Genomic DNA, 22,848 nt, shown 5'->3' on the forward strand with positions numbered 1-22,848 from the left:
ATTTGGCAGAGGTTTTGGGGAGGAGCAGAATACTGGCCTATTTCAATCATCGTCATCCCAAGAAATCCCTGTTCCAGGGATAAGGGCCAGAGAAAGTAACCAATAGCTGAAGGGCCATGACTCAGTAGCAGAGCAAGCTTTGCCTGCAGAAGGTCCCAGGTTCAATCTTGTGCATCTCCAGATAGGCCAGGGAATGTCACCTGGTGTGAAACACTGGAGAGCTGCAGCTGCCAGTTGGTGGACAGATTATGAGCTAGATGGGCCAACAGACTCATGTGGTATAAAACAGCATCCTACGTTCTATGAAATGTGTTTGAACAAAGTCCCCGGATCTTGAATGGTGAGGAACTTTGCTTGAGGCCACGGAGATCTGGATTCCATGGAATGGACTGAGTTAGGAATACTACTGATTATTAGCCAAACCTCTGGTACCCAGGCACAGTTCTGTCTCTTGCATTATACTTCCTAGATTTGTATGCTGAAGGCCACCCTGTGAGAAGGGGGAGGGGATTGGAATTATGAAAGTGGAATTATTCAGCAGAAGCAGAACCTCTGAACCAACGAGGAGCCACGTGTGCATATGCTAGCCTACTGTCTAAACCAGTGGTCCTCAACCTTGGGCCTCCAGATGTTTTGAGACTACAATTCCCATCATCCCTGACCACTGGTCCTGCTAGCTAGGGATCATGGGAGTTGTAGGCCAAAAACATCTGGAGGCCCAAGGTTGAGGACCACTGGTCTAAACAACACACTCCTGAAAAGGCACCTCCTCCCGAACACAGGATAAAGGCATGGACTGCAAGGAAGAATGAACACTTACATAAATAAGCATTCCATGGCTCCAATGCATGGAAACACAGAAAGGGACCGAGCCACATTAGATACAAAGCAAAGCTTAATCCAACAGTTCCAGACAAACGCCTCACATGGAGAGCCGTAGTCCGATGGATGGTTTTATACCACACCCCACAAATGGTGCACCGCTTAGCACAGAAAGAGAAGTGAACAAATAACATCCTTCACAGAAGCACTGACAGAACAACAGTCCTAAGTTCATACTTGGAGGTACTAAGAAAATTAAGTCAGTAATAGCAAGGAATAGATAAGGAAACTCTTTGCAAGCATGAATATGCATAGACCACCGGCATGACCAAAGGCCAAACAAAGCTTCCTTAACCATGCTTTCCAGGTGCTCCATGACCTGCTTAAGACCACTCGCTGATTTAAAGGGAAAAGGGAAAAAAGACCACCAATGATCTACCAGATGCTATGAATTCAGATTACAAACAGAACTGCAGTGCTCACATTCCTTGTCTTCCAAAACTCAAAAAGTAGAGCACTGTTTTGAATCAGTGTAATTTGGTGGGTTAAATCAAACCTTCATGAACAAGTGAAGTATAGATTGGAGATGGTGAAAAAGAAGGAATAAAGTGTTCCATAGTACGTTCTCCTGACGCATCTTTTGACTCCCAAGATGGAACTCTAATTTCCCCTAGGTTACATAAAGGCTCTATAAGGGCATCTGAATGTATCTTGGGTGGGTAGAACAGACATGTTGTCCAATATGTATATTTTAAAGACACAATCTGATCTTGGCAACCTTAAATTATTTCCCGTGTCACCTTTCCCATTCTCCAGGGTGATAGAACTTCTGAGACTACACCAGAAAGCTCCCCTACTACCCCAGGATACAACACATATGGCCTTACAATTACCTTCCCAGTAATTTTTTTAAAAAAATTGAGCACTCTGGCTTAAGCAATTACTACAATATTTACTTCAATAATAGAAATACTTGGCAAAGATTTTAAAAAAGGGACAACCCATGCAGGAGTTGTCACCAGAAAGTATACATCAGCAGATGTTATGCTATTAATCAAATTCCAACAGTTAGCAATGGACAATCTTAATGACACTAGCAGCTTAAAAATATGGAACCAAACTATTCTCTAATTCCACAAAATAGACTGATTTCTTTTAATGATATTAAGGACATTAAGATTTCTGTTACACTGAACAATTTTCCTTCCCAAGCCTTCCGAAGAAAAATGTGCAGCCTCTGAGCTCTGGTCACATTTTCTTAAATGCATGGATGCAAATTCTTAATCGGATGTTTGAAATCCTAAAATTGCCAGAGGAGCGAGAAGGGCCGGTGACTGTCACCTACATCATCAAGATATCATCCAAACTTTGGGTCTCTTTTGAAAGCACCTTTTTTTCCATTTGGTTCAGCAAGAGCTTCCTTCGTCTAGTCAGAGAATATCAGGGGCAGCTTGAGTGAAGCGGAACCTACGGTTTCAAAAGACAACCGCAGCTTCCGAGGGGAACAGGACGTTGTGAGCACCAGCCGCAGGTTCTGTTCTTTTTCTCACACCAACAAAAGCCTTGTTTAGGTGAAATGCTAAACGATGGTTGAGCATTCTGTGAACGTGTCAGCATTATGTGAAGTATGCTCCCCCTCTAGTCAGAAGGAGACCATATTAACTAACTTCTGGTTTGAGTTACGTCCAAACCTGGACAACCCTGTTAGTCTTACCTATGCTTTATTTCGAGCTATGTTACACGAAGCTGGCTTGTTTCAATAGTACAGTCATACCTCATGTTACGTCCGCTGCGGGTTACGTCTTTCCAAGTTACGGATGCGCCGAACCCGGAAGTCCCGGAACGGGTTACTTCCAGGTTCGGTGCGCACACATGCGCAGAAGCGCTAAACCGTGCTTTGCACATGAGTGCCGAATTGCGTCACGCATGTGCGCAGATGCGTCGCTTCAGGGTGCGGCCTTTTCATGTTGCGAACAGGCCTCCGGAACGGATCCCGTTCGCAACCAGAAGTACCGCTGTAGTTAAGAGTGACTACAGTTCAGTGTTCTGACCATTCTAAACAGCAGTTAATGGGGGGAAGCAGAGGGGGGAGCCCAAGGCTCATTTGCATGACACTAAACCATGGCCGAACCTCCAGGCTGTGGGACCCAGGTGGCGCTGTGGGCTAAACCACTGAGCCTAGGGCTTGCTGATCAGAAGGTCAGCGGCTCGAATCCCTGTGACGGAGTGAGCTCCCGTTGCTCAGTCCCAGCTCCTGCCAACCTAGCAGTTCGAAAGCACGTCAAAGTGCAAGTAGATAAATAGGAACCGCTACAGCGCGAAGGTAAACGGTGTTTCCATGTGCTGCTCTGGTTTGCCAGAAGTGGCTTTGTCATGCTGGCCACATGACCTGGAAGCTATACGCCGGCTCCCTTGGCCAATAATGCGAGATGAGCACGCAACCCCAGAGTCGGTCACGACTAGACCTAATGGTCAGGGGTCCTTTTACCTTTACCTTTAAACCATGGGCGAACCTCCAGGCTGTGGGTCAAACTTGGGGATGTCAGATGTGGGTAAGGGTGGGGCTGCAAAGGAACAATCTGGAACTTAAACGACCGTTCCTGTGCTGGAGCAAACCACTTTTCCCTCCCAGAGCTGCTCTTCTGAAGCCTCAACTGTCAGGGCTTTGAGGTGTAGCACACAGCTGTTCCAACAGCCCCCAGGACAGTTGTTCAAACATTCGATTGCAGAGCACTGAAGGAACATTGCTGGGGCTGCCTGAACCGCAAAGCGCCATTCTGATCTGCGATTCTTGCCAAATCCTAGAAAAGTGAAGCCGAAACGCTTCCATCAGTCAACGGAAAATGGGGCGTGTGATCTTACCACAGGCTTTACAAGCAGCAACACAGATCTCTTCTGCAACATACTCTCCTGCTGGAAACTGTAGATAATCGGCGTCCATCCTTCCTTGGGAATGATACAAGTAAACTCGAAGCAGTGGCTCTGCGTGCGTGGAAACGGCCGTATTCCCAAGGACGCCACCATTCTGGTGGAGAGTAGATGAAGCCGGGCCTTCCATTTCTGTCATCGTAAGGCAAGCCATCACGACATTTTAAGGTTCATAGCTTTGGCCTGAAAGAGATCCACAAAGAAAAAAATGTCACGTTACCTTTTCAAAGATCTAGAATACGTTGCATTGATTTGGAATGACAGTGGAGATTTGGGGGTTCCCCCTAGCCTTTCTTTACAAGGAGCTCCAAAACGCCTTCTCCCCCCCCCCCAAAAAAAGTTCCATCCTTGGGGCTAACTCTGCTGGGGGCAGGAGCTCTCCCGCCCCCAACAGAACCTGGCCAAGGAGTCTTAGGGCTCTCTCAGCTGGGGGCAGGAGCCTTTCTGCCCCCAGGTTGAGCAGCAGGTTGGGGCCAGCTGTATTGGCCACAGCCCGCAAGGCAGTGGGGTGAAAGCGCCTCAGCTCCCACGATGAGAGTTGTGGCAGTTTCACCCGGAATCTCGCCGGCTGGGTCCATTGCAGCTTTTCTGAACATCAAGGTATATCGTCAAACCGCGATGTTTGGCTGGCGATACACTGCGATGTTGAAAACCCAACATCGCCCACTTGTTTCCAAAAATTCAATAATTCTACAAGCAAACACTGTTGAAGGCATTGCTTAATACCATCCATTCAAATCCTGAAGTGGCTTTCTGAAACCACTTAATGGAAACTGTCTTTTTTTTTTTTTGGTGAAACTGTTCTAGAACTCTCATTCCACAATGCTGTGGAAGCAACTTCTGAAAGTCATGGTGGAGAAACAGTGAAAGAAACCGAGGCAGACCATTGCTGTTTGCTGAAGAGGTGCAGGCTCTGGTCATGCCAACTTGCAGAAAGTTAAGGGAATTCTTATTTTCCACTTCCTGAACAAGCTCGTTCTACTTAACAAAATTTCCAGATTCAGAAGTTTCATTTCTGCATTAAAAAGGTAGCCCAGACAAAAATAGCACACAGGTTTAGATCCTCTTTCACTTAACTTCCTCAAATTAGACAATCTATTGCAAAAAAACAAACACCCCCCCAAAAAAAACACCAAAAGAACTACTACAAAACCATTAAAATGTGTTTCTGTATTCTTTATTATTACATACTGTGAGGGAGAGCAGCTACAGACAGCCTCCTCCCATCTTAAGCACAAGCTCCTCTCCCAGCGCCAGTGGGAGCGGGGAGGGGGATGTCTCCAGCGGGGAATCAGGAAGTAGAGGGCATGGCTCAGGTAGGGTAGCAGAGCCACTGCTCCGCTTAGGAAAGGAAGTGGGAAGCAGGGAAAGCGCAACCAGAAGACCTCTCCCGCCAACCCCGGAATTGCGCAAAAAGCGACGGGGGCGGAGATTCAATGTTCCCAGGCTACTTTGTTGGAGGAAAACGCGGGAATCTCCATTCGGAGGTTCTGACCCAGACTGACAACATGTACATAGTACTGACTCTGCACTGTAAATAGTTTGCACTGAATAAAAGTATGAAAAGGCAACGTCGTGAGGAGTCGTTACTCTAGAGTAGCCGCTACCGCGCCTGTGACACATACCATACTAAGCTATGCTTTCTGATGTTTTCAAAGCTGGCAAAATCCTGATTATTTAGTTGTTCACATCATCATCATCACCATCTGTTATTTAATTCTGGGACCAAGGAAACATTTCCCCTTTGATATCAGCTTTTCTTATTTCCCTCAGAAAGCTTATTGGGAGAAAAGCGATGACAAACCTAGACAGCATCTTAAAAAGCAGAGACATCACCTTGCCGACAGAGGTCCGTATAGTTAAAGCTATGGTTTTCCCAGTACAGTGGTACCTCGGTTTATGAACACAATTGGTTCCGGAAGTCTGTTCATAAACTGAAGCGTTCATAAACTGAAGCGAACTTTCCCATTGAAAGTAATGGAAAGTGGATTAATCCGTTCCAGACGGTCCACGGAGTAACCGTTCATAAACTGAAGCGAACTTTCCCATTGAAAGTAATGGAAAGTGGATTAATCCGTTCCAGACGGGTCCGCGAAGTACTTAAACTGAAGCGTTCATAAACTGAAACATGGGTGTAATTGGTTCCGGAAGTCTGTTCATAAACTGAAGCGTTCATAAACTGAAGCGAACTTTCCCATTAAAAGTAATGGAAAGTGAATTAATCCGTTCCAGATGGGTCCGCGGCGTTCATAAACCGAAAATTCATAAACCGAGGTGTTCATAAACCGAGGTTCCACTGTAGTGATGTATGGAAGTGAGAGCTGGACGATAAAGAAGGCTGATCGCCGAAGAATTGATGCTTTTGAATTATGGTGCTGGAGGAGACTCTTGAGAGTCCCATGGACTGCAAGAAGATCAAACCTATCCATTCTGAAGGAAATCAACCCTGAGTGCTCACTGGAAGGACAGATCCTGAAGCTGAGGCTCCAATACTTTGGCCACCTCATGAGAAGAGAAGACTCCCTAGAAAAGACCCTGATGTTGGGAAAGATGGAGGGCTCAAGGAGAAGGGGACGACAGAGGATGAGATTTTTGGACAGTGTTCTTGAAGCTATGAACATGAGTTAAAAGCAGATCCTCAGGAAAAGGACATTCAATTAAAGTACTATAACTTGACAAGCGGGTTAAACTAAGATTGCAATGGTGTTCTAGCATTATCTTACGTTTTTGTAGTTCTTTTGGAGAGTCTATATACCATCCCAAAGGTCAACACATTTCCCTGACTGTTCTTTCTTGAAATCTGGATATATTTTGCATGTCTAATGGGATAAATTTGTAGGATTCAAAATAAGTGAAACCATCAAAGGGAAATCAATCTAAATAATTAGAGCAGGGATTTCTGGCAGTCTCACTTTGTCATTTTAATCCAGACCTCCTTCCTTATAAACTACAGAAGCAAGCAGGGAAGGATTAGGCTCCTGCTTTTGTGTTCTTTAAAAAGGTAAATAAGCCACGTTAAAAACCAGTGTGCATCCTTCATTAACTGATACGATACATATGTACTGTGCTCAAGTCTTCCCTTCAGCTGGAATTTGAGTTCTCAAAAGAATGGTTATGCAACTAAACCATATCTGAATAGTCAGACACTGAGCAATTGGCCAAAGTTTGAGGCGTTTGCAATGTAAACTTCAGGAGTTCTATGAAGTTGTGAAATGCAGTACCATCTTGGTGCTTATAACAGCATGATGATTTAGTGAGCTCACCACAATATTGCCTAAACTATACTTAACGGGGGGGGGGGATTTTTAATTCAGTATTTAAGCGGCAGAAACTCTGCAAGCATGGAGGTGGGGGCAGAACAACATTCACCAAAGTTCTCAACCATCTCATACTTCCTCGGAATATGGTTCCGTTCAGCTATCAGAACCAATGGCAGGGCTTACGTACAGTAGGCAGAGCAAGGACTGAGTTTTGTTCAAGGAGGAGGAGGAGGAGGAGGAGGAGGAGGAGGAGGAGAAGGCTGCCGCAAGAAACTAAATAAAAACCAGAGATATCTTTAAATAGAACTACTACTTCAGACATAGTCAAAATATCCCCTCTCCTACCTTTCCTTTAAATGGTGGTGAAAATAAATTGCCCAAAGAACTGAAGATTTTTTTATTTTTTAACTTCACTGGTCAGTAAACTATTGCATATTTTGTTACTGGCATAATGTCAAATCATAATAAGAAAATATCACTTTGGAAGGGGGTGGGGTGGGGAATCCACCATGAAGAACCTATGCTCTTGAACACTAAGTTGAAAAACACAAGACTTTTTCATGTTAGTTTATTTTGCCCTGAGTGGCCCGAAGTGTTTTCCACGGCTACGTATCTGAAAAAGGCAGATAGTCTGTAAAAGAGATATAAGACAACTTGCAGAACGAAGATCGCTTTTATCTCTACAAATGCAGCTTGACAGAAAATGGAAAACCGCAAACACAAGCCAGGGCTCTGAAAGTAAACAACATGTGAAAAAGGAAGAAGAAAAAAGGAGGAGGCGGAGGCGAACAGGGAGCATTCATTGCTAGTGTAAACACTTGGTTTCTTATAAGGCTAAGAACGGAGTCTGCATTTCACTGAATCGACAGAATGTTAGCAAACAAGCTTTTATTCTTCCTCCTACTACAACTGAACTGAAAAGAAACTGTTAATGCAAAACTATTCCATTCTCCAAGACCAATTTCAAGTTTATAATATTGTATTTACACTTAACATTTTGTTTTGAAATGTATACCGTATTTTGAAATTTTGCCGGCAGAATCATTTTTTCAAATCTCCACACAGAAAGGGTGGGATTTAAAACCAATGTAAATTAAATATCGGAGTGCAATCTTTTCCTTGAGTTTGCATCAGCCGAAGAGTTCTAGGATCTCGACAGAAGCCCTGCTACGGCCGCGGAACACAATATATTCTACCAGCATATCAGAAGTCTCCAATATGCTGTGGGGAGGCACCACAAAACACAGCTGCTCTGCCAGAGAAAATAGAGACTTAGAGCAGCCAAAATAGGGATGGAGACATGGTCAGAGCACACATTCTATGCCACTTCAATTCACAACACAACCATGTTCTGCCACCATACTCGGGAGGTTATGCCGCCTGTACACAGTCATGACCTTTCGTTGCCCAGACTGTACGATTTGATACGAAAAACTTGTACATGTGATCTGAGCATACGATCTAAAGGGTAGGGTTGTGGTCTTCTGGTTTTCAAAAGGCAGCAAGTACCGTATTACTGCTGCAGTCATCCCAGAAGCCATAAAAGACCTTTCACAGGGAGTTTTGATATATTAGCTCACAAAGACTTTGGCCAGCTATGCAAAAGTAGCCCAGCCATCTTTGCATCCAAACCAAACAAGCAGTTATTTGCTAATTTATCTTCAGATTATGAATTCGACTGGCGTTTATTTTGGTAAAGTAAATACAGTGTCAGAATGCAGTCGCTGTTTGTTCTTGGGTCTTTCTAGTAAACAAACAAAGCTGAGAACAGTTCACTGAGTAGAAAAGTTAATGATTTGGGGTGTCTTTTTTGGGAAGGTTTAAAGTACATTTATAAACTTGCATAGTGCTAAAGTGCTTCATTTAGGCTGCAAGCCTAACAATTGTCTTGCAGGCCAGGTGAAGCCTATGGAGAAAAAGATAAGATTGCACACAATCCGATATAAGGGAGCAAAAAAAACAAATAAAGCTCTGCCCAGAATTATAAAAAAGCAATTTCAACAAAATACATCGTAAGACAGCTCATTCTCCTTAGTGTTTCTACAATTCCCTTCTTTTCTCTCTTCTCAAACATACATTGCATTTGTGATCAAATCACGCTATTTAAAGGCATGGATGCTGCAAGTCAATATCACTAGTAATAGCCTTATCCCAGGAGGCTGGTTAACACATCACCTTGAGCTTCTTAGACTCTACAGCACAGGTGGGGAAACTTTGGCTTGCAAGTCAAACTGGCAGGGATTCAAACGTTGTCCGCAAGGCTGCATTCCCCAATCCATGCTTACCTGCCCCACACCTTTCAGCATATGTGTTGTCTGCTATTGGGAAGGTACAAATGCAGTTGTCAGTGCACAATTGGAAGCCTTAAAGTGCATTGGCAAAGGACAACAGGCATTGGCCCTAGCAGATGGATTGGCGGTGCAAAAAAGTTCCCCCATGGGAACTCTTGGCAACCTCTTAAGTTCCGACTTCTGGTCCAGATCTACTTGTAAAATCTGCCCCCACCAACTAGGATCTGATAAGGATCCAGCCCACATAGGCAAAATGTCCCCCTGCTCTATGCAGTCTTCGAAATTAGCCTGACAGCAGGAGCTTTTTGCACCTATCAGCCACTTGAGACCAAGTGAAGATGCCTGGGTGCCAGGATGATGCCTGACGGCTCCACCACCTGGGGAATCTTTGGATCTGGACTGTTTTCCGCACACAAATACCCCCTCCTGTAGAATCTACCAGTTTACATTTTACCTGCACCATCCGAATGAATTTCAGGAACCAAAATGCTTTTTCGAAGCAGGAGCAGCAAATGACATTATAATTAATTGCTGTAGCTTGTCTTCACTTACGCCACCTCACTGCCCTGCTCACAGTTGTGAAAAATATTCTCACGTTATGAATGGTCCATGTCACTATTAAGAAAATGAGGTCGGAATAGATAATGTGTATATATGTGGACTGTCCCTGCTTCAAGTGACTTTTCTTCTTGAAGTTCTCAAAGCTCTTAAACTAGCTCAAGGTTGTCCTCTGAACTAACCATATGTTTAGCTGAGAATCAATCCCAGCCAGTCAAACATAAGACACTGGAGCCATCTTGCCCAAAAATTGCAACTAGACATTCCATTTTGGTGACTGGAACCTTGGGTTTAAGGATCCATTTGCCACCTAGCTTATATATCTGAGTTTCTAACGCTGGCTCTAAGGTTTGAGGAAGGGAAGCATAAAAACAACCAAAGAGCAAGAGTTACGGTGTTACATGAAAATTGTATACAAGTCTTTCCAACCATTTTTTTTTCCAGTTAAAAAGCAGTGTCAGGAGATTAAAGGTGCAACACAAACTTGGACTTGGGACCTCTGCATCTGCTGATTCAAGCTGGAATAGAATTCAGAGAAGAGAAGTGGACCATGGAGAACAGATCAAGTGGCCAGTCTGCCAACAGCAATCCTGTGCTCAACTCTGCACCCTTCTTGAGTAACATTTAAGTAATTTAAAGTTTGTACCCAGCCCATCTGGCTGGGTTTCCCCAGCCACTCTGGGTGGCTTCCAACAAAAATTTAAAATACAGTGGTACCTCGACTTACGAACGACTTGACAACCGAATTTTTTGACTTACGAATGGGGGTAATGGCCGCGCGCTTACGAATGTCTCGACATCTGGAAAAAAAATCCGCGGCGGTTTTAGATAGGGATTTTTCGACTTGCGAATTTTTCCGTTTTCAATGCATTCCTATGGGAAATCGCGTTTCCAATGGCGTTTTTCGACTTAGGAATTTTTCGACTTACGAAGGTGCCTTCGGAACAGATTAAATTCGTAAGTCAGGGGAACCACTGTACATTAAAATGTCACCCATTAAAAACTTCCCTGAACAGGGCTGCCTTCAGATGTCTTCTGAATGTCAGGTAGTTATTTATCTCTTTGACATCTGATGGGAGAGCATTCCACAGGGTGGGTGCCACTACCAAGAAGGCCCTCTGCCTGGTTCTCTTTAACCTCATTTTTCACAGCGAGGGAACCACCAGAAGGCCCTCGGTGCTGGACCTCAGTGTCCGGGCTGAATGGTGGGGGTGGAGACGCTCCTTCAGGTATACAAGACTGAGGCCGTTTAGGGCTTTAAAGGTCAACACCAACACTTTGAATTGTGCTCCGAAAAGCTGCTTTTATTAAGAAAAAACAAGTCAGGACTTCCTCTCATACTTTAGCATGCACCTTAGTGCACAGGTGGGGAACCTGTGGCCCCCCTAAGGTTGCTGGATTACATCTCATCTCATCTCATTCCAGACTGGTAGTCATGCTGGCTGAGCCTGATGGGACTTGTAGTCGAAGAACATTTGAATGGCCACAGGTCCCCCACTCTACCCTTAGCCCTTGCTTTGGAAGAATACATGACCGCCACATTCAGATAGAGATTTGTAATACAGTGGTACCTCTACTTACGAATGTTTCTACTTACGAATGGAGCTCCGTCCGCCATCTTGGATGCGGTTTAGATAGGATTTTTTCTACTTATGAATTTTTAGATAGGGTTGCTTCGACTTACGAATTTTTTCTCCCAATGCATTCCTATGGGATTCGACTTGCACATTTTTTCTACTTACAAATATGCGTTCGGAACGCATTTAATTCGTAAGTAGAGGTACCACTGTACTTGGGTTGGGTAGGGCTGCTGCCTCTTGCAGTAGCAGTGCAGTGAGTCTATTCCTTCAGGAACAGAGCAAAAGAGGGCCATTCAGAAGGGGGATATGCTTCAATCTCCATGAGCATAGATCTCCAAGTTATTTCATGGAAAGCCATGTGCTAAAATGGATGCGATTGCTCTGCCTCCACCAGAATAGCTTTGTTGTGCAAGGTGAACCCTTCCTTCTTCAGCCCTGCAACAAAACTACAACAGCAAATCAAAACCACAAGGTCCAGTTTCTGCAATCCCCTGAACAGTAACTTTGGTCACTCTTAGATGTTCAATCACAATAGAGTGTTTATTTTGCAGCTTCGGATCAACATTACGGCCGAAAAGCAGCAAATGGACTTGAAAGCCGTAAAATAACCCCCAGCAAAACTTGCCTCATTATCACCAGATGCTTGAGATGCTTCCAGCACAATGTCAATCACACCATCCATTTCGGAAGAGCTCCTGTACATTCCTATTATCAGGGGTCTGCCGGGACTTGTGGCTATAAGAAGTCTCAATCCGGTGTCTTTCTAAGGTGCTGAACCAAAGCTAAAGATGAGGTCGGGGGAGAACTGAGCTGAAGACTGGAAAAATGAGAAACTAAAATTGAAACCAAAAATGGCTGAGCAGCACTGCTCTCTGAGCTATCCTTTCTCCCTCGAGCCTTGGGGTGGTGGGTTCCTCCCCTGCCCTGCTTTCTCTCTTATACACCCCCAAAACCTCTCACTACCCTTTCTCCTAACTTCCTCTTTCTGCCTGCATCTGTGCAAAGAACTCCTTACAGCAACGATTATATACAACAGGCACGTCCAACTTCCAAGAAACTGCAATCTACTCCCACTATATATAAAAAAAACTGGTAGTGATCTACCCAGTGAAGTGGCAGTGATCTAGATCGAGATTGACCAGTTGGACATCCCTGATACTGTATAGGATATTAGTTCTGTTTGTTGCTATGGTGCTTTTTGATACTGGCTAATCAGAATAAAACAGGACCTGGAGCTAATTGTTTTTCTCTCTATTCTGTTCCTTGTTTGAAAACAAAATTCATTTGCTTTGTTACACGGCCAATATATTTGGACAGAGCTTCCAGGACTCAAACCACATCGACAATATTTACCATTTTAAGTTTACATTTACTGTATGAAGTATTTCAGGAGCCGCACACCATCAGGCAATCATATTTTATCTGTGAGAGGAAACGAGATTCCAAGTCCATTTCGCTCTCACTAAAGTCTCAGTGGCACAAACCACTTTCTTGATACCCTGTGCGACGGACCCAAGGACTTTGCCACCAATTAATATGCGACAAACCCAGTCCCGGCGTTGTCACTAAACTTTCGAGGATCCGCTGCCACCAATTATGTGACGAATTGTCCTCCCTCTCTATTACTAAAAATGTGACACAGGAATCCAGGGGTGAAACCACCCTCCCTCTTCTCCTTAAGATAAACCCCTTTTTACTTGTGGGTTTCTTAGTAAAGAGAGTCTTCCAGCTTACGTGGCCTGGTATCTTGGGAAACTCTAGGCTGTTTGACGGAATAACCTCTTGCCTACAGTAAAGGGTCTCACACAGTTTGATTCCCCACTGCAAAAGTTTGCCCTTTCCACTCTGGCAACTTTGTGGCACCCTAGGTTATCCTCCTAAGCCTCCTCAGTGTAACTCTAGGACACAAACTGGCGCCTCTATTCCCGAGGTAAGTTTTGTCCCCTACTGAGCCACCACTTCTGTGAGTTTTGATACCCAGCTGGAATAACCAGGAACATCCACTTTTTAATATAACATTCAAGAAAGCTTTATTCAAACTAGAGGTCTTTAAACGCGTAATGGTTTCATGTGTACAGGCTCTTAGATCATATTCTTAGTTTCCTTTAACAATGACTAGATAATATAATTCAATTAAACTCCTCAGAACACTTTAAGATCTCCTGCTCCTACACGCTCCCTCGCTACCTCTTCACTCTCACAACCCTCTCCCAATCCCCAGAACTAACTGCCTCCCATTCCTTTTAAACTCCTGGCAGTCCCGCCCCTCAGGAATGGAATGCGTCATTTATCCAGGAGGTTGGGGTTTAACTCTTTGCACCCTGGAGTTCTTTTGCCCACCAGGCCAATCCGTCACATCCTGCAGTGTAGCTTCAAGCTCACCAAGAGCTAATATTAATGCCTCAAGCCATTTCTGAGCAGTGCAGGCAGCTACGTTCCTCTGCTACTACCAACACGGAGGTAGCATAAGGGCTGGGAGAAGCCCAAAGTTCTCACTTGTTTCAGGAGGGAGCAGAGCTGGGTCGTGATATTGGGTTCAATGTCTTTATAAACTATTTGGATGAAGGAATTGAGGAGACGCTCATCAAATTTGCAGGTGACACCAAACTAGGAGGGGTAGCTAGGCCACAGAAGACAAAAATCAGGATTCAAAATGACCTTAACCGATTGGAGAACTGGGCCCAAGCTAACAAAATGAATTTCAATAGGGACAAATGTAAGGTTCTGCGCTTAGTCAGGAAGAACCAGATGCACAAATATAGGATGGGGGACATTTGGCTTGCTGGCAGTACACGTGAAAAGGATCTTGGGGTCTTGGTGAACCACAAGCTTAACGTGAGTCAACAGTGTAATGCAGGCAGCAGCAAAAAAGCTGATGCTATTCTAGGCTGCATCAGCTGGTTTTTATGTTGGACCAATCAAGTGGGAAAACATCCCTTCTCTTTTGCCTTCCTGTGTGCACCTGCTGCCAAAGCGTTATGGTTGGCACCCATCTCTAGAGCTGCCAGCTGCCACAGCACTATACTTGCAGCTTTCTCCCTCTCTCAGCAGCCCTTTAGTGGGCAGAAAAGGATGAGGCCATACGGGCAGCCATTGTGAAGGTACCACAGTGTAGCTCCATGGCAGCTGCCCACACCAGCTCTCACTTTAAAACTTAAGAAGCAAGACATACTTTAATGATCCGTCTTCCAACTTTAAGGGCAAAAAGGCAGCTGTACTGACACACACAGAGTGCATGGTGCTTGCCCATTCTGAATCTGGGAGAAAAGGGGAGGGGTGGGAGGAAGCAGCAACTAACTCAAAAGCCCACAGTATCTACTGTGTCACAATGTGCTTCCAGAGGTAAGGAGACTGGCTTAGACAGAAGTCCGACAAGAGTAAACATCAGCACAGACAACGCCAAACAACAGCTTAAAACGAAAGGGCACTGAACTCATCTTGGCTATCTGTCTTTACAAAAGAGATTACCTTCTTTGTGTTGTGAAAGAAACGGCTGTGGCAAGCAGAACATTTTCAAGTTCAGAATTGGTTCGTCGGCTATACCCAAAAGGGCAGAGCAGAGTTAGCTCATAATCTGGTGGCCCACTCTTCATCAACTAATTCGACATGCAGTTGTACAAGACCTCAATAAGACCATATAAACTACCATATATACTCGAGTATAAGCCTACTTTTTCAGCACCCAAAAATGTGCTGGAAAAGCTACTCTCGGCTTATATTCGAGTCAGGCGGGTGGCGGCGGGGAAAGGCACAGGACTGGGGGTTCGGAGAAGCGCTGCGCTGCGCCTCGCCTCTCCGAACCCCCGTCCTATGCCTGCTCTCTGAGAGGCGGCAGGGAGGGAGAAGCGATGAGAAGCCGACAGCTGGAAAAGGCATAGGATGGTATTTATTTTTATTTTTGAAATTTACCAGTAGCTGCTGCATTTCCCACCCTCGGCTTATACTCAAGTCAATAAGTTTCCCCAGGTTTTCTGAGGTAAAATTAGGTGCCTTGGCTTATATTTGGGTCGGCTTATACTCGAGTATATACGTATATTTATTGTGGCTTCCATTTGGGCAATACTGCTGCTGGTTTGTATCAAATGGTAGCTTTGCGCTAGCAGAAGTACGTACTTCCACTAGCGGTAGACAAGGAATCCAATTTTCACCAGTCTCTCCTATCATCTGCAGCCTTTTGTGCCATATCTGATACCATCCCAGAGGAGGTGGTTTTGGGAGTCACAGGGACGAAGGATCAACAAAAATTGCACAAGATCACCCCTGCATTCAACAACCTTTGTCAACCAAATACTGTATTGGATAGGGGAGGGAGAGAGAATTTCTGCCATTCCATTTATAATTCTATTTTTAAATGACTTTCAGATTGCACTATATATGGGTTCTCAAGGCAGCTTACACAAAAATTCAAATAAAAAGTGCAATGTCAGGGCAGGTTCAGCCGCAGGTCAGCACAGAGACCCGGAGACGAGCAGTAAAATTTACTCTTTATTCAAAGAGACGAAATGCAAACAGAGAACTCCACAGGAGCCCCATGAAGCAGCTGCCAGGACTGAGGATCTGAGCTTCTCGCTTCCTCCTAAGGCCTTTCCAAAAGTTGCAAACTCCTTTGAGGAGATGCTCCCTGTCTCTATTGTTCTAGGGAGAGAGAAACAGTGGAACTGGCAGGCTGCTGGGGATCTCCACCTCAGCCGTTTCACTCTCAGTCAAACCTATTGCTTGCTCAGCCTCCAACTCCTCTGCCTCCACCTTTCTTCCTCTGACCCGTCTTCTGCATCCCACCACCATTCTTCTGCATCAGATCCTTCCTCCTCTGAGCAGTGTTCAAAATTAGCCAGGCGCGTTTTGCTACTGGCGCAGGGTTCAACTGCGACTACAGTACATGCGAATCTCTGGGCGCCAGGTTAGCAACTGCTGTTTATAAACCTCTGCCTTAGTCCACTGTCAATACCATTTCCATTTCCACTGTGTGGTTTCTACCTTCTTGCGTACTGGGACAAGTGAACTGTTTTAAGAGCAAGCCTACAAGTCAAGCAATGTAGTTGAGGTCATAGAACTGTAGCGTTGGAAGGGATCCTGAGCGCCAACTAGTCCAGCCCCCTGGGGAACAGACAATCCCTGACATGCAAACAGTACTTGCTTCTGCTCAGATCAATCGTCTTCAGGTGGCATCACGACTTCAATGCACGTGGACCACTTTAACTTTGTTAGGCGAGAGATGCGTCCTCAGCACCAGGTGTAGCTGCCTCCTTGGATGCCAGGATTAGAGCAGAACCGTTCTGTACCCTTCTAATTACACAGCAGGCAGTTGGAGGACATTCAGTAAGCACTTGCTGATCCCAGTCCTCCTCGTTCAGCTCCCTGGTGCAAAATCATGCATTCCTTTGTTCTGTCAAAGGTCATTGACAGAAGCAACCCTTAGGAAAGTTTTAAAAAATCTATTTGAAACACTTAGAAGATTGTTTCACAGACTCCCCGTTACAAGCCAGGCATTCTTTTCTTTTTAAAAAAAAAAATGTGAGCACCAGCCACTGCTTTTTCATCCCAGAATCCTAAGTGTGTAACCTGAAAACTCTGCACCTAGAAAGGACTTCGCTGGCAATCTTCTTTCCAAGCTCAATCTATAAACAGACTGCATGGTTACAACATCCAATCTAATTTTTTCTACCTTTTTTTTCCCACATTCAACTACTTTGCATTAGCACTTCTCCTGATGAAGAACTCTGGAGAACTTGTAACCTTGCCACAATTTTGTGACTTCCTAACCGGCGCTCACAGAGCTGCTACCCAACTGTGAACTCTGGAGTAATACAAATGCAACGTCTTACTCCGCATGAAAGAGCAATCAACGAAATGTGATTTCTTAAGACACTGAAAACAAACTAATTGGCCACAGTTGCTCATTTGGATTTACTACTTGTACTAATCAATACCGGCAGCACAGCACATTTTATAGAGTGAAGTTTTGCAAGAGAACAGGCTTAACATATCCTTGCTTATTCTCAAGCACGGAATATGTCTCATGTTCCTCCATCCTCTCCTAACATAATGCTTGGCCTCTGAAAAACACCTATTAGATACGTCAAACTCGGAAAACAGCCCCAATAAATATATATCTATACTGGCATCATATATAATCATGTAGGTCAGTGGTTTTCAACCAGTGTGAAGTGGCACCCTGGGGTGCCTTGAATGATGGTCAAGGGTGCCAGAGGCAACACTGGCCTCCACCCCTCTATAATAATAATAATAATAATAATAATAATAATAATAATAATAATAATAATAATAATAATAATTTATTATTTATACCCCGCCCATCTGGCCGGGTTCCCCCAGCCACTCTGGGCGGCTATCCAGAGTGGCTATCCCAGCCACTCTGGGCGGCTATCTATCCTTCCCTCCCTATTCTGATGCCCTCGTGTCGCTGCCTCCCAAAGGTTTGCACAGCTGTTTGTTGCAGCAGTCCTTGCTACAAGCTCCACAGGCGAATGGTGGGGCTGGGGCTGGCCAAGGGGTGCTTCCCAGGCCCCTGTGGGCAGTGGGAGGAGGCACCTTTCTTTGGGGCAGGGAGAAGCCATTCAGGGACCAGGGGTGGCCCCTGCGGCTGCCCAGAGGACACCCAAGGAGAAGGGAGAGGAGATTAGGCTGAGGGAACACTCCACAAGGGGTGGGTGTTTGAAAAAGGGTGAGAGACTGCCAGTCCTGCAGGCAAAGGGTGACACAACTGGGCTCCTGAGCACCACAGGGATGCTACAGAAAGAATGTAGTTGATCTAGGGAGCCGTGGACCCAAAGAGCCTGAAAACCTCTAGTGTAGGGAAAAGCCATTCATCCCTTGTCCAGCACTGATAGAAACTCACATAAGTAAGCTAGGCGCCAAATGGCTCTTAAACCAAGGTTATAATCGGTGGTACGGAATGTTCTAGTTGCTATTTTGGGGCAAGATGTCTCTAAGGTCTTATTTTCCAAATGACTGTGACTGATTATGAGTTAAACATCTGGTTAGTTCAGAGGACAACCTTGAGCTAGGTTAAGAGCTTTGAGAACTTCAAGAAGAAAAGTCACTTGATCCAGAGACAGGCCACATATATATTGGCCTATTCCAACCTCTTTTTCTTAATGGTGATATGGACCATTCATAACATGAATATTTCCCCCCCCCCCCACACACACACACAATTGTGAGCAGGGCAGTAGGGTGAAGTAAGTGAAGACAGGCTACAGCAATTAATTATAATGTCATTCACTGCTCCTGCTCAGAAGCAGCATTTTGGTTCCCGAAATTCATTTGGATTATGCAGATAAAATCTAACGGACAGAATTCTACAGGATGGGGTGTCAGTGTGTGCAAACAGTCCAGGTCCAATGATCCCCAAGCATGAACCTCCAGGTGGTGATGTTAGGTGCCCTCCTGGAACCTAGGCCTCTTCACTTGGTCGCAAGTGGCTGATAACCAGGTGCAAGATGCGCCTGGTGCCTGGCTAATTCCGAAAATTGCTGTCTAGCCAAGCTGATCTGTACTTGAATTTGTGGCTTTAGATTGCACAGTGCAATTCTAAAAAAGAAACCACACCTACCCAACAGTGTGAAGCAACTTAAGTAAGGGTATTTCGCCAGTTAAAACAGGGAAAGGAAAGAGTTATTTGTGCAAGGCAATGAAGAACATGAACTCTTAACCTAATCTGTCAACCTTATGAGTTGAAAGGAAGGGGGAGCTGGCATATGTATCCTTCAACTCTTAACTGCCTTGCATGCATAAAAAGGCCACTGCAGATATCACTCCTTTCCTTATTACTTTTTAATATGGTCAATTAAATATTGAACATATGGATTCCAGCAAATCCAGTCAAAAGACGTGAATTCCAGTGAAAACAGTGGAAAGTGCTATTTCAAACTAAGCCTACAACTGCATCTTTAGCTACGGTACAGTACCAGAACGGTATAGCCTGCAACAGAATGTATCTGGTGGAAGGGAATGGCATGACGAAGGTTAGCTATGCAAAGCACAGGGAGGGAGGAGGGGGTGTGTACACCCACAAACAGATGCAAAGAGCAATGCAAAAAAAATTAATAATGTCCATGTGCCCAAGTTGTTAACCAGAATTTAAAAAAAATAATACTCAGTAGGTTTAAGATTAAAAGCATGTGAACCTAAGGCTAACAGAATGTATTGTACCCTAAGTAAAAGGTAAAGGAACCCTGGACGGTTAAGTCCAGTCAAAGGTGACTATGGGGTTGCGGCACTCATCTCTCTTTCAGGCCGAGGGAGCCGGCGTTTGTCCACAGACAGCTTTCCTAGTCATGTGGCCAGCAGGACTAAACGGCTTCTGGCGCAACGGAACACCATGACGGAAACCGGAGCGCACAGAAATGTCGTTTACCTTCCCGACGCAGTGGTACCTGTACCTATTTATCTACTTGCACTGGCATGCTTTCGAACTGCTAGGTTAGCAGGAGCTGGGACAGAGCAATGGGAGCTCACTCTGTTGCGGGGATTCAAACCGCCAACCTTCTGATCAGGAAGCCAAAGAGGCTCAGTGGTTTAGACCACAGCGTCCCTCATGTACCGTAAGTAGGATTCTGCTGGCAAGAACATCCCCAGAGCAGAGTTCCACTCATAAGAGGAGGCTGGGGTGACGATTTTCACTGATTCTCCCTTCCCTCTGAAGCCCTTTCTGCCCCACCATCTTCATTAGAGGGATGGGGGCCCCTCTGAGCAGCAAGAGGGACTGCATGGGAGAAAGGAGAAGTTGGAGAAATCTCCCTCTCCTCTTCTACTGTTAAGAACGTCCATTGGATCAAAGTAGCTCTTTCATTTGTGGACAATTAGTCAGGATCCTAGCCACTAAAACCATGTTTATACAGTGGAACCTTGGTTTACGAATTTTCAGTTTACGAATGCCGCAGACCCATCCGGAATGGATTTATTCACTTTCCATTACTTTCAATGGGAAAGTTTGCTTCAGTTTATGAACGCTTCACTTTATGAACAGACTTCCAGAACCAATTACACCCATGCTTCGGGTTAAGTACGCTTCAGGTTGAGTACTCCGCGGACCCGTCTGGAACGGATTAATCCACTTTCCATTACTTTCAATGGGAAAGTTCACTTCAGTTTATGAACGCTTCAGTTTAAGTACTCCGCGGACCGTCTGTTACAGATTAATCCACTTTCCATTACTTTCAATGGGAAAGTTCGCTTCAGTTTATGAACGCTTCAGTTTATGAACAGACTTCTGGAAATAATTGTGTTCATAAACCGAGGTACCACTGTATAGTACTTAAAGATAAAGGTAAAGGGACCCCTGATCGTTAGGTCCAGTCATGGACAACTCTGGGGTTGAGGTGCTCATCTCGCTTTACTGGCTGAGGGAGCTGGCATACAGCTTCCGGGTCATGTGGTCAGCATGTCTAAGCCACTTCTGGGGAACCAGAGCAGCGCACGGAAACGGCGTTTACCTTCCCGCTGGAGCGGTACCTATTTTATCTACTTGCACTTTGATGTGCTTTCAAACTGCTAGGTTGGCAGGAGCTGGGACCGAGCAATGGGAGCTCACCCCGTCACGGGGATTCGAACCACCGACCTTCTGATCGGCAAGCCCTAGGCTCTGTGTTTTAGACCACAGCGCCACCCACGTCCATATAGTACTTAACATGTGTCAATTTATAACCACGTTACAACTCTCTTCCTTGCCCCAGTCATCATGTTAACTATGATTATATAGCGTTAATATTCTGATATAAATTGCTTCATGCACACACATAGAGGATTATGCCTCCCGATATGTCACAGTAATTTTAACACCCCTCAGGTTAGGACTAGGGAAAGAAATACCTTACCCATGAAACGAAAATAACCGTGTTTACTTTAAAACACAAAACTATATCTATTTTATTTTAAAATGATTAATAGCTCGAAGTTGTCACTCAGAATCAAGTTTCTAGCAAGCAAATGTGCATTATTCAGCAGCGAGCGTTTGATAAGATCCATGGATTTGTTCAATGCACGAGTCTCTGAATGACAGCAGGAATACCACCCCACGTGTTAGGAAGAAAGAAGCCGTCAAGCTCTTAACAGGAAGGAAAGGAAAGATCAAAGAGGCTTCACAAAAATGAAAAGGGCAGATGTTCCCACATATAGAAGCGATGCGGAGCTAGAACACTCCATAGCAACACCCGAATAAAAAGTGACTCCATTTTAGTCATTCTTTAAATTTTACACGGCATGAAAACCTCAAGTTTTAAATCTTAAGGCAAAAAAGGTGCTTTTATTTTTTTGCAAACAATAAAGCTGCAAAACAGCTAAAGTTGCAGAGCATTAAATCCTGCTGTGCTCTGAATGGCTGAGTTGTTTAACTTTTAAACATACAAATAAGTTATTTTCAACAAATCAGTTTCCTAACCCCACAGGATTCAACTGGCATGTGAATCAGCTTATATTTTGTAAGAAATAAGTTTATGAAAGAGGCCCATATTAACGCCAAACAACTTCACAATATTGCATACCTTACAGGTGTTAGTGCCCCAGTTTGTTGAATGGCTCATCAAATGCAATTTCTGGCGGTACACACACACAACCTTATCCCTGCCACGAGGGTTAGCCTGTTACATATTAAATAGAAACTCCAATGGCAAACAGTGTGGCTTAACTATTAATAGCTCATAGTGGGATTTCCCTCACTGCATACCATTTACAATGTGGTTAATTGTTTTAAGTTGCACATGTTGTTGTAAATATCAATACAGTGGTACCTCTACTTACGAATTTAATGCGTTCCGAACGCACATTCGTAAGTCGAAAAATATTGTAAGTCGAATCCCATAGGAATGCATTGAGAGAAAAAAATCGTAAGTAGAAGCAACCCTATCTAAAAATTCGTAAGTAGAAAAAAATCCAACTGCATCCAAGATGGCGAACGGAGCTCCATTCGTAAGTAGAAACATTCGTAAGTAGAGGTACCACTGTATAGCTTAAAAACCACCTCTGAATCTATTTCACTGCAAAACCAATCAGATCACAAAAGAATTATGCTCCAGTTCATAGCTCTGGTTCCCAGGTTATGTTGTAGCCTACGACAACCTCAGGCCTTTTCAGGTTTCCACTTGTCAGACTTGCAAACGAACACACACACACACACACACAGTGGTACCTCGGTTTAAGAACAGCCCTGTTTATGAACTATTCGGTTTACAAACTCCGCAAAACCGGAAATAGTGTCTTGGTTTGAGAACTTTACCTTAGTCTAAGAATGGAATCCGAATGGTGGAAGGGCACCGGCAGCAGGAGGCCTATTAGGGAAAGCGCACCTCAGTTTAAGAACGGTTTTGGTTTAAGAACGGACTTCCGGAATGGATTAAGTTCGTAAACCAAGGTCCCACTGTATATACAGCCAACGTTGTCTGAAAGAGT

General features: G+C 44.6%; 1 protein-coding gene across 2 annotated transcripts in view; it reads right to left on the reverse strand.

Moving 5' to 3' along the window:
- JAK2 (Janus kinase 2) overlaps positions 1-22,848 on the reverse strand; it is a 92,154-nt gene that overhangs the window by 54,206 nt on the left and 15,100 nt on the right. For both annotated transcript variants that reach the window (XM_060268854.2, XM_060268857.2), the window contains one exon: positions 3,685-3,933. In XM_060268854.2, coding sequence (XP_060124837.2) covers positions 3,685-3,904 — 220 coding nt within the window. In that variant the 5' untranslated portion in view covers positions 3,905-3,933. The remainder of the gene's footprint in view (positions 1-3,684; positions 3,934-22,848) is intronic.

The sequence above is a fragment of the Zootoca vivipara genome, chromosome 15 (assembly GCF_965207765.1).
Source record: "Zootoca vivipara chromosome 15, rZooViv2.hap1.1, whole genome shotgun sequence".
NCBI lineage: Eukaryota > Metazoa > Chordata > Lepidosauria > Squamata > Lacertidae > Zootoca > Zootoca vivipara.